The sequence below is a fragment of the Marmota flaviventris genome, chromosome 6, assembly GCF_047511675.1.
Source record: "Marmota flaviventris isolate mMarFla1 chromosome 6, mMarFla1.hap1, whole genome shotgun sequence".
NCBI classification, from domain to species: domain Eukaryota; kingdom Metazoa; phylum Chordata; class Mammalia; order Rodentia; family Sciuridae; genus Marmota; species Marmota flaviventris.
The window spans coordinates 17,607,686-17,620,056 of record NC_092503.1 but is presented as its reverse complement, the minus strand read 5'-3'; the positions used below and the strand labels follow the sequence as shown (position 1 = coordinate 17,620,056).

The 12,371-nt window shown below is 41.0% G+C and overlaps 1 protein-coding gene across 2 annotated transcripts in view; it reads left to right on the top strand.

Annotated features, from left to right (window-relative positions):
* Sash1 (SAM and SH3 domain containing 1) overlaps positions 1 to 12,371 on the top strand; it is a 229,767-nt gene that overhangs the window by 47,612 nt on the left and 169,784 nt on the right. Inside the window, exon 1 of one of the 2 annotated variants that reach the window (XM_027939555.2) lies at positions 5,207 to 5,673. The exons of the other annotated variant lie outside the window; for it this stretch is intronic. Within the exon in view, the coding sequence (XP_027795356.2) occupies positions 5,485 to 5,673 (189 nt within the window). The 5' untranslated portion in view covers positions 5,207 to 5,484. Of the gene's footprint in view, positions 1 to 5,206; positions 5,674 to 12,371 lie in introns of those variants that run through there. 2 annotated transcript variants of the gene reach the window in all.

Sequence of the window (12,371 nt, the reverse complement as noted above, 5' to 3'; positions counted from 1 at the left end):
TTAATCTATGCACTAAGCAGAAAAAAATTTTTAATGAAAGCAAGTATTTAAATGAAGCTTTGGCTAAAACATGTACCATTCTTATGGAGAATATATTTTAATTTAAATATTTAATTGTGTGCTCTACAAAAACCAAATATTTCTGAATATCTGATTTGGTGATCTCCATTCACTTGCCTTTGACAGCTTCTTTTACCTGTGAGCTTTTAAAATCACTCTACCAGTAGAGCTTTTTAATATAGTCTATTAAAACTTCACATTTCCTCAGCAATTTGCTCCCTTTTCTTATTGTGACCTGCCCAGATCTTGCAAGGGCTCTCACTATCACTATCTCTTGGGGTGCTTGTTAAAATAGATTGCTGGTCCTACCTCCAGAGTGTCTAATTTAGTAGGCTCCAGATAGGGCCAGAAAATTCAATTTCCAGCAATTTCCTAATTGAGGCTAATGATGGTATCCCCACTTTGAGAAACACTGTTTGGGATAAAATATCATAAGAGAGATGGTAGTGTGATCTCAGGCCTTGGTAGTGAAGATGGAGAGAAGTGAATGTAATTGACCTAGATTTTTGAAGACCAGTAGTTTTTAGCCATAATGTAGATGGGAACGATGTTGAGGGAAGGGAGGGATGGAAGAAATTTGTGGGAGTTTGGCACCTCAAATGAATGAATGGATGTAACCGACAATTAAAATATAAAGAAGCTAGGTAGGAGTGCTAGATCATGGTGGGAAATCCTAAATTCCATTTTGCTAATACTGAAGTCTTAATAAGCTGGGTGTATTGGTGCATGCACACCTGTAATCTCAGCAACCCAGGAGCTGAGGTAGGAGGATCACAAGTTAGAGGCCAGCCTCAGTGACTCAGCAAGACCCTGTCTCAAAATGAAAAACAACAAGGGCTGGGAGGTTCCTGGGTGGGATTCAATCCCCAGTACTTAAGAAAAAAAATTAAATGAAATACTTCTAAAATTCCAGTACAGCACCTAGTAGACAGTAGGTTTTCAGTAAATGACAGCTATTGTTATTGTTACCCTCATTCCCTTTCTTCACACTGTACCTTGCCATTACTGTACCTTGTCAAAGGTAACCTCACAACTCCATTACTCAGCAACCACATTCCAGGGCTAGGAATTAGTTCTTTGGGTGATTGAAGAGATCCAGGAATGAACAAGGAAACTTCCTATTTATAGTTTCAGCTCATGGGTTGACTAGGTGGAGAAGGAAGAGAGGGTGGGAAAAGGGGGTGAGGTTCTAATTCATAGAAGTCCTTGCATGATTCCAGATAACCTCAGAACTATGTGAAACAGATGGAATTTCTCCATTTTGTAGATGAGATAAATAACTTGCCCACTGGCTTATAGAAACTCCAGTGAAAATTCAATTCTAACTTTCTTCAGACCCCATTGTATTTGTGCTTTCTATAGTATGAAATGGTTCCTTTACTCCTAAACAATAGACTAGTTACTTTTTTGTATAATATCCTAACTATGTTGCAACAGTATCTTAAATGTGTGCCAATTTCCAGACTAGCAATTTTTAAAATTTATTTGTTTTATTTTTTTGTAGTACTGAAAGTTGAGCATAGGGCCTTGCGCAGACTAGGTAAGCACTCTACCATTGAGCCATCCCTGGCTAGATTAGTGGCTTTTACATGTTGTGATCCTAATCCATAGTAAGAACAACTTTTTACAAAGCCAGCCAGAATAAACATGCATATGATAGATAATTATTTCTAATAAACAATACTTATTGAGAATCACTACATTATCAAAATTCTCAATAAATTCATTCTGATATTCTTTTGTTCATCTGCTAAAATAAACATTCACCAGGACCCACAGAATGATTTCACAATTCCAACAAACTGGCCAAGAACCCTGATGGTAAGGGAAAGTGGGAGAGATGGATGTCTGCATAGCCATCTTCATGGGAGTAGCATGATTGATGAAAGAATTTGTAAAATGATCAGGCTGTTCTCTGTTCTCTGCCCACATATGGCTGTGTTCACTTGGATTTGAGTTAGATTTTTTTTGGGGGGGCGGGGGGTACTGAGGATTGAACTCAAGGGGCACTCAGCCACTGAGTCACATCCCCAGCCTTATTTTGTGTTTTATTTAGAGACAGGATCTCACCGAGTTGCTTAATGCCTCACTTTTGCTGAGGCTAGCTTTGAACTCTCTATCCTCCTACCTTAACATCCCAAGCCCGCAGGTATTACAGGTGCGTGACACTGTACTTGGCTTGACCTAAATCTTGGAGGCCCTTCCCTACCTTCATAGGATAGAATGCAATTATAGAAAGCCCTTGGTAAATGGTAGCCCCATGGGACTTTGAAATGATGAGGAGGAGGAAGAGGAGGGAGAGGAGGAGGATTCCTGTCTAAACCCTGAAAGAATTTAGAAAAAAGGAGAAAAGACTCCATCATGGGCACAGAAATCAGGTTCCTCTTTGATTAATGTTTGGAAATTAAGTAAAAAGGTTAAACTTAATTTTTTTACATTATCAACAAAATTATTTATGTTCCAGGAGTATAAAAGTGACTGTAGGCAATATAGCAAAAATAATAGATCACATTATATGCATAGGCATCAACATTCTTCCTAAAATATGCTTTATCTCATTTCTGGCCACTTATTGGAGAACTTTAGGAAAAGGAGCTTAAACATCTGGGATATAAAAGGAGCTTGAAAACCTAGGATATTGATTTCTATAAGTACCAAAATGCTGGCTAAGGTTCAATAATATTGATGTGTCTCCGTGTTGTCTCCCAATTGTGCCTATCTTTAGATGACCCTGAAACATAATATCACCTCGGAGGGGGTGGGTGGCAATTACCATGGGCTTGCCTCAACAAGGATGGGGAACCTGTAGCACCATGGAAAGGTCAAATGCTTTGCCCCAGGTTATCTGAGTCAAGAAGAAAAACACTTGTGAGAGGACTATAGCACGTAAGGTCCCCAGCTTGCACAATATCCCCACCCCCCCTACTCCCAGTCACTGGCCAGGAAAGTTTTTTTGTTTTGTTTTGTTTTAAAATTTTTAGTTTTAATTAGTTATACATGACAGTAGAATGCATTTATGCACTTTGATATATCATCCATAGATGGGATATAATTTCTCATTTTTCTGAATGTACATGTTATAGAATCACATCAATCATGCCAAGAAGTTTTGATGCAGAGAACAAGCTGCCCTTCCAGCAAGCACCACAGTGCTCTGCATTTTCTTGAATTTGAAAAGGTACCACATAGCAAATAAGTTGGAATTTTTAAATATACCAGTAAAATAAATGGCAAAGGCAATTCACCCTCTTTTATCAGTTGCTTATTTTCATGTCTTCATAGAAATGACATTTTTATAAAGCCCACCTGCCTTAACTGAATTTATTTATATACACAGTATGGTAGAGCATGAGGGAGCCTTGGAAGCCCATTGGGCCTGACTCAGCATCTTCCCAGAAAAGCAGGTCAGCTACATTGACTTATGGTCCAGGCCTCCTGTCTCTTCATCACAGTGCTTTCTTTCTTTTTTTTTAAAATTTTGATTTGTTCTTTTTAGTTATACATGACAATGGAATCTATTTTAATATATTTACACAAGCATGAAATATATCTTATTCTAATTAGGATTCCATTCTTGTAGATGTACACAATGTTACTGTGGTATACTCACATATGTACATAAGAAAGTTATGTCATGTCATACAGTGCTTTCTTACTATCAAAGGAAAACCTTCTCATTCTTGTTCTTTCCTTTAAAAAAAAAAAGATCATCAAGACACATTTGGACAAAAAAAATAGTATCATCAGGGGTCATGCTTATTAATTAATTAATTTATTGATGTTGGCAATTGAACTCAGGGCTCATGATGTGCTCTACCACTGAGCTACATCCTCAACCCCATAAAATTAATTATTTAAAGCTGGGGATTGAACCCAGAGAGGGCCTTGTGCATGTGAGGCAAGCACTCAACCAACTGAGCTATATTCCCAGCCCCATAAATTTATTTTTGAAAGTTTTTAATGTTCTGAACTTTCCTTCAAGAGCTGTAAGGTCATCCCATGAGTTGGCGCTTCTGGCAATTCATGCTTTGAAAGAGGATTTAACCCCTTACTTTCACTAGGCCCAGAAGGGGAAAAACAACAACAAAAACTAGGAGAGAAACCATCAAGGGCTCTCACCCTGGGGCGCCTCACTCGGCTCCCCTCCCCCACTCCCCAACTCTTTAACAAGGGACAGATTTCTTGAAGTTTCTTAACTGTTTCACAAAGTGATCAGTCACCAAATCAAGTGTGCCAAGCATTGTCATCTCCTAGGGAAAATTCTCTGAGTGGTTTTCAAAGGAAGAATTGCAAAAGGAAGAAGAATCTCTTTGGGGCTATTTCCCTCAGTAAATAAATCCGTCATGGATCTTCCTCTTGGAAAAACACATACACGGGGCCCGTGTCTGCCACGGGGCCGAGCGCTACAACCATTAACAGCTGGTTTTGAAAACAGCCCTTGCCTGTGTCCTTAATGTAAAGGAACCCTCAAACCCAAACGCATTCCCCCTAATTAGCGGAAAGCCTAGCAGTGCATAGCATTGTGGCACTCAGGAGTCCAAACGTCCCTACTCCTCTAAACGATCCGAACAATGGCTCGTGCCCAAGCGCACACTAGTTTTCAGCTACGTCTAGGCTGACAGGGGCAGGGTGGTAATTCTTTAGGTCGCCCGACTTCCCAAGGGGCGAGATGTGGATCGTAACGACTCTGCCTATTTGGGAACTCTTTCGGCAGGAGTAGCTTAAAGATTAACTTTCTGAAGTTTCTGGGGGCCAAAAGCATGCGGGTGCATGGCGTGATTGGGAACTCGTGCGGGCCGGTGGCCGCGGCTCTGCTGCTCTTTCAACAGGCGATTTGTTCTCCTGTCCGTGGCTCATTTCCATGCAAAGAGCCTGACATCAGAGCACCTTTTGTTGCTAAACGCTTTCTTTAGCCCGGAGGGGAGAGAGTCATGTGGAGCTGGAAGAGCTCATTCTGAAGAGAGGGGTCCAAAGCGTAGCTTCTAAGGTCCCGAGGCGCCGCCGTCACTCCTGCGGGGCCCTGCCCAGGCTTGCTGGCAGAAACAAGTCGCGTGCCGCAGTTAGCCGGTTCCCGTCACAGGAAGCAACGCCTTTGCCGTGCGTTTAATTGCTTCTGGGCTGAGCGAGTTCCCCGCCGCGGCACTCAGTGGTGCGGACTTTGCTCCTGCTACCCTGTTGCTGAGCCGAGTCGGGTCGGGAAAGTTTCAAGAGTTGTCAGTCGCGCTGCCCGCGGCCACCTAGTGCCGAGGTGCTGACGCCCCTGAGGGCCCCGCGGACTGGCGGGGGGCCGCCTGGGCATGCTGCGCGGGGGCGCGGCTCCGTGACGCCAAGGCCCGGGACCCTACACCTCGGACGGTTGCGCACTGGTGCTGGGCGAGGGCGCAGCGGCCACCGGGACGCACGGCCAGCGCGCGGGACGCGACCATGGAGGAAGACGCGGGAGCGGCTGGCCCTGCGCCGGAGCCCGAGCCCGAGCCCGAGCCGGAGCCTGAACCAGAGCCCCAGCAGGAGCCGGAGCCGGAGCGAGAGCCGGAGCCGGAGCGAGAGCCAGCGCTGGACGCCGGCACATCTGAGGCGTTCTCCCGACTCTGGACCGAGGTGATGGGCATCCTGGTGAGTTACCTGCGGAAGGAGGCGCTGGAAGCAGGGCTCGCTCGCGGCTGAGGGTCTGGATCCCAGTGCTCCCTTCATGCCCACCCACCGGGCACCCCTCTCTTAGCAGCGTCTTCCTTCTCTTGCTCCGGTTCTTAGGGGGTTAAATACACACAGTATAGGATTTCAAACCCTAATTAAAAAATAACCAGCCACCGATCACATCAAAGACACTTTTTGAAAGATCGGGTATAATATTCAACAGTTTAATCTGGAACACCTGCTGAGATGTTGGGAAAGAAAAAACAAGAAAGAGTCCTTTAAAGAGGAGTGAATGTAAATACTACATGTTAAATATTTGGTTGATGGACTTCTCACAGTTGGATCTGGAAGAGGCTGATGGCACTGATGTTTATCTTCTCGCCACTTGTTGTGTGACTGCCAGAAGAAAACAACCATTTCCTTGCTCAGGACCTCCAGAATGTTTACTTGCTCTGTTTGCAGTCTTTCCAATTTGTAGAATCACGGGATATTTGTTTTACATGTTTGGGGAAAAGCAATAGGGTTTATTTTGCTAAATCTGTGCCATCAAGTATTTTGAAATATCCAGGGTCTAAAACTGCCAATGGATTTGGCATAATTTTGAAAAACAGGTCTCATACATGGAGGATATTTTAAAGCACATGGCTATATGGTAATAATATTAAACCTCTGGAATGGCCAATTATGGGGAATTAGTTAATCACTTTTGGTGGAGCTGTAGTTAGGTCGACTGGAATCAGATGGATGGGGATTATTACAGTAAGACATTTTAATTCACACCTAAAAAGACATCCTTAGTGTAAAAGTCTTGGAATAGCCAGATGTGTAGACCATTGGAGAAGATGCTACATTGACTTTGTGATCTTTTTTCAAATGGGAGATATAGTTTTCAGAATTCTTCTTTGGGAAGAAGTGATTAAGCTCTTAGCTGTTGAAGTAAGTTGGCCTGGGCCAAATCCCTGCTTTCCAACAGATTGTCTGAGTCACCTGGGCCAAGTTATTCAACTCTTCTCAGTCTCAGTTTCATCACCTGAAAAATGAGGAAAAGAAGACTCGTTTCTTGGGTTTTCTGAAATTTAGCTAAGTTAATATGTATCAACTACTAAGCATACTGCCTGATATTAGTAGATGCTCATTGAAAGTTATCTTTATCTATATTTTTTTTTCTGCAAATAGAATCTTGAGACAACTATCTTCCAGAAATCCTAAAGTCCAGTTATTCCATTTTCAGATCTCTATTGATACTTATGATTATTACTGTACAGAGAACAGAGAACCAGGAAAGGTTGGTTAAAGATTTCTATCTGGGGTTGGGAATGTAACTCAGTGGTAGAGGGCTTGTCTAGCATGCACAGGCCTGGGTTCAATCCCTAGCACTGCTGAAAATAAAATAAAATAAATAAAAATTCTCTCTGTACTTTTCACTCAGTATTTTAGAGCACATGGCTATATGGTAAAATATATGTTGATGCTGTATACCTGTATACATATATACTTTTCATATGTGTATACAGTATACATATAATATATATTTTGGATTTAAAAGCTCCTGTTTTTACATTTTCTAAACTTTTCAGAAGAATAAGCTCCTAAACTAAAATTACAAAAAACCCAATGAACATTTTAATGTTGTGGTGGTACATTATTTTTCAAGTTCATCAGCCAAGAAGATTATCTTCTCATTTCTTGCTGAGATTCCTCCTGCTCTGTAAATTTTCAGTCACTGAGAACATTGGTTTGATAACATCACTTTGTATCCTTTGCTAGGGCGTGGGCTGGGGAGCTGGCTTAAATGGAAGTTGGGCTGAGGGTTGTTTGGGGGAGGAGGGTTGGCAGGTGGCACTTTCTGAATATTTGCTTTCCTTCCCTGGCAGATTCCAGCACTGTTGGGTCAGTTGTAGCAGAGTGTTCTTTGGCTGAGTTAAAAGATGGGGTGGGGCCCTAGAAGCTCAAACCTGTTATTCAAAGAGCAGTTGCTGGAGAAAAGAAAATATGTGCTTCTTGCACAGTTAATAGTTCAGTGTGAAGCAAGAAATAACATAAAGCTGGGTCTCAAACAGGTTATGTCCACTCATGTTTTCCTATTTATACAATCTTGTTTTCCTTTGGAGTAAATTTGGGCATTGGGATTATTCCTTAGTAAAATGCAGAGAGAGAAGATAAGGCTTATTTTCCTTTGTACATGTCAGTGGGACAACACTGGGATAAAAGAGTGAATCTTCTCCTAAAAAAACTGTCATCCTTGTGTTTATAAAAACTGGAACTTTGGGGCAATGGATGACGACACAAAACGGACAGTTGACTCCATTCTTACTGAAATACAAGACACCATTTCCATAATTTCATGCTTAAAGTATGGGATTCTGTAGTCATCTATCAGCCTAGACAGAACAAGAGACTTGACCAGTGGCACATGTTGTTAGTGACAACATGACACCAGTCAGAAGCCTGATTCCATAAAATGTAACTATGTCCAGAATTTTAGGCAAAATGGTTGGAAAGATTCTTTTTCCATTCTGACCTAGAGGAAGGGAGTAGAGGTGTGTTTGTGTGTGTGTGTGTAGTAGTAGTAGTAGTAGTAGTAGTAGCAGCAGCAGCAGCAGTAGTAGTAGTAGTAGTGAAGAAAATAAGTATGAGAATCAAATCTCATAGCCTCATAGGTAAGAATGTTTTTAGGTGAAAGAGCACAATCCTGTTTTCCACTAGTGCTCAGCAATGAGAGACATTTGGCCTCCAGGGAATTATCTAGTTATAACCCAGAGAAGGGTGTTCCCCCAGTGTCATGGATCTCAGTAAATACTGGATGGTTGTTTGAGTTCATTCAGACACATTTTGCATTTAAATTAATTCAGTCCATGCAGAGTTGAGCACCAAATAGTTGCTTTCAGATAATTGTTAACAAAGTGGTTATTTAGAGAAGAAATAATAGTATAATTTACAGCATGAAAATATTTAAGCAGTGCTAGAATAGATAAATGCTAGCTAATAAGTCAAAATTGTAAGTTGATTTAGAATAAAGAGAAAACGAGCTTAAAGAAATACCAGACTGTGAATACCTGGAGGGCAGAGTCAGTGTCATTTATTTTTCTAACTCTAGTGCTTTTGACTTACCAGGATGCTAAGAGCACGATTTTGTCCATTGAAAAGAAAAAAACAAAAACAAAAAAACACAAACCAGCATGCATTTCTTAAATGTAGAAGTCACATCAGAGTACAGTTCTCTAAGGACTCACCTACTAGGATGGGGCACACTTCTCAAGATGTTAATAAATTCTGTTTGGGTTGATGCTAACATTTGGACACTTTCATCATGCACGCTAAAAATCCTGGGGCTTCTAGTGGTAATGTATATTGCGAAATGTTTACAAGCCTTGAGCAATTAAGCTTTGGGATTCTTGTGAAATGTGCATTCTATTCAACCTTGCAACATGTGGTTTTCTGAAGCATGTCTGTCACCTTTGCCTATGACAGGTTTACATGTCTGCTGAGAAGCACAAAATTAGTTAGAATCCTGTGCAGTTTTTAGTTTTAGATCTTTACTGTGTGGTTGCAGTCACCGCTTTCCTTCCCCCCTCCCCCTTTTTTTGTGGGGGAGGGTAGTTGTCTTTTAAGAGGGGGAATGGCTGAGTTTGACATGGTTAGATATGGGAGATGTTTTTTTCAGGATTGATTATCCATGTGGCAGATTGTGCTGTTCTTTAGCTTCTGTCTCCAGAATTCCAAGACCTCGAAAGCTAAGCCAGGCCTTCCAAGCTACTTGCTAGCTGCAAAGGGGGTTAGTAAGTGCCTATTGTTCTCAGAATCCTGCAAGATGCACCTCCCCCAGACCTGAAATTTCCTCTGTTCCTTGCTCTGCCCCTACAGTTTACAATGATTTCCCAGCAATGCCTGGAAAATATCCATTGACTAGGAATACTGCAAAGCTTCCCCTGCTCTAAGTCCTGTGCAAACTACTGAAAGCTACTGAAAGAAGTAGGCTTCAGTGCACAGAACTGTTATATTTATCCTGTCTTGCTGTTTACTCTGGCCCTAAAAACAACCCAAACCTAAAAACCTAACCTTTCCTTTGTTAGGCAGTGTGGTAGAGGGGAGAGGAGGAGGCTTTGAAAATGTTAACTCCTTTGAAAGCAGTTACTTTACACCTTCTGGTAGGGGTGTCTTGAGCCTATTAACTAATGACTCAATTAATTTTCTGTGTTGGAATTTGGGAGCCAGCTTCAGTTTCAAATATTATGTTCCTTTTAGCCAGCCGAAAGCCTTATGGCTTTTATAAGTGTACAATTTGCCAGGTGAAGTAGTGGGAAGGACGTAAGGGCCTGCTCTAGTTCTTCATTTGCCATTTTCTGCCTTCTCTTTTCCTGTGGCTCCTAGTACCCTTCCCTCTTCTGTTGATGTGCTTGTTTTTCATTGTTGACTCCAACTTCTGTTGGTACACTACACGGCAGGAGAGCTGAGGAGGATGGAGTCCAGCACTGTGCTGGGCCCTGTACATGCTACCTTGCTTGATCCTCTCAGTGGATGTAACCATTGGGTATTATGGTCCCCATTTGACAGTTGATAACTAAGCATCCATATCCTCAATCATAAAAGTAGTACATGGAGAAGCTGAGGTCTGAATCATGTATTATTTCCTTGACGTAAACTTCTAGTTGCAATTTTACTTTTCTACAGTTTTATAATCTATTCACTCACACATCTATTTAGACAGTTATTGGCTGTCATTTTCCTTTGTTGAGGCTGTATTTTTATGTAAGTGATTAAGGTAAGTATTAGTGATGCAGTAGTCCCCCTTCTTTTTTTTGTTTTCACTTTCTGTGGTTTCAGTTACCTGCTGTCAATCTTGGTCTGAAACTATTTAATGGAAAATTCCAGAAATAGTTCATAAGTTTTAAATTGCATGCCTTTCTGAGCACTGTGATGAAATCTCTTGCCATCTTACTCAGTCTCACAAAGGTCTTCAGTCATCACTTTGTCCAGCATATACACACTGTATATGCTACCCACCTGTTAGCAGTTGACCTGATTATCTGATCAATTGTCAGTGCTTATATTCAGGTAACCCTTATTTTTACTTAATAATGATTCCAAAGTGCAATTCAAATGTATTGAAGAGAAGCATTAAGTGCTTCCTTAAATAAAAGTGTAAAAATCCTAGACTTCATAAGGAAAGAAAAAAATTGTAGGATAAGGTTGCTAATATCTATAATATATAATATATTTTGAGAGATGGAGATATCACATTCATGTAATTTTTATCTCAGTATATTGTTATAATTGCCCTATTTTATTATTAGTTATTTTTGTTAATTTCTTAGTGTGCCTGATATATAATCAAACTTTATCATAGTTATGTATGTACAGGAAAAATATAGTGTTCTTTGGGTTTGGTATTATCTGGGGTATCATGTATCCATTGAGGAGCTTGAAACATTACCCCCTGCAGATTAGGGGGACTACTGTGCATGCCCTTGACTTCTGGAAAGGCATAGTTTTGTAGGGAAAACACCTGTATCTCTACCCTTCCTGCCTTACATATTCAATCCTTTGAATTTGGGCCCTGGTGGATGAGTAGGGGTTTCCAGAAAGGATTTTCAAGTAAAGGTTGGGGAAGAAGAGCCTTCCCAGCAGAGAGAAGTAGGACAAATTTGGGGGAGCATAGGCACTGAGGTGGCCACAGTTCTGAGTGCTCATGTGGCTGGACACCTTTCTATACAGTGAGAAGCCATTGCAGAATTTTAAACTGGCATGGGACAAGCCATGCATTTAGAAAAGTGGCTTTGGGGGCCTAGCATGTGTGAGGCCTTGGATTCCAACCCCATCAACATGCTTCGATTTCATCCCCATCAACATGTGTGTCTACACACACACACACACCCCACACACAAGTGACTTTTGGGGGTGATGACTTGGCAATGAGTTTGGAGGAAGGAAACAACTTTAGTGGTCCAGAAGGAGGTGATGAGAGCCTAGATGATGTGTTTATCCATCCCATCATTCACTCTTTGGCTTCCTTAGGCCCAGCACTTTACTCAGTTTCTAATGTGATTCAGGATTACTACATGCTAATGTATACAATGGTCAATACACCTCATTGTACCCCGAAAATATACACAATTATTTGTCAAGTAAGACAAAATAATGGGGCTGGGGCTGGGGCTCAGTGGTAGAGCGCTTGCCTAGCATGCACAAGGCACTGTGTTCGATCCTCCAGCACCACATGAATGTAAAATAAAGATATTGTGTCCACCTAAAAAAAAAAAAAAAGAAGAAGCAAAAAAAAAAAAGACTAAATAATTTTTTAAAAAAGAAATAAGAACTTTTGATTTTTTTCCCCCAGTGCTGGGGATCGAACCCAGAGCCTCATTGCTTACTAGACATGTGCTTTATTACTGAGCCACACTCCTGGTTGTGTAATACTTTAAAGCTTAAGATGAGTTAATGCCAAAAAATTTTAGAAATATTGTATAATTTGTGATTTTCTTTTCCTAAAGAAAAGATATCTAATTATATCTAATTCTCTATCCACATATATTTGTACACATACCTATCTACCTGTGTCTTTTGAGTGAATGACATGATTCCTTAAAAGGGGAATTATTATTTATAACACTATGTATACCATGCTATAGCTAAATGATCATTAAATACAGCTTTCAAAACTAATTGTATAATACAGT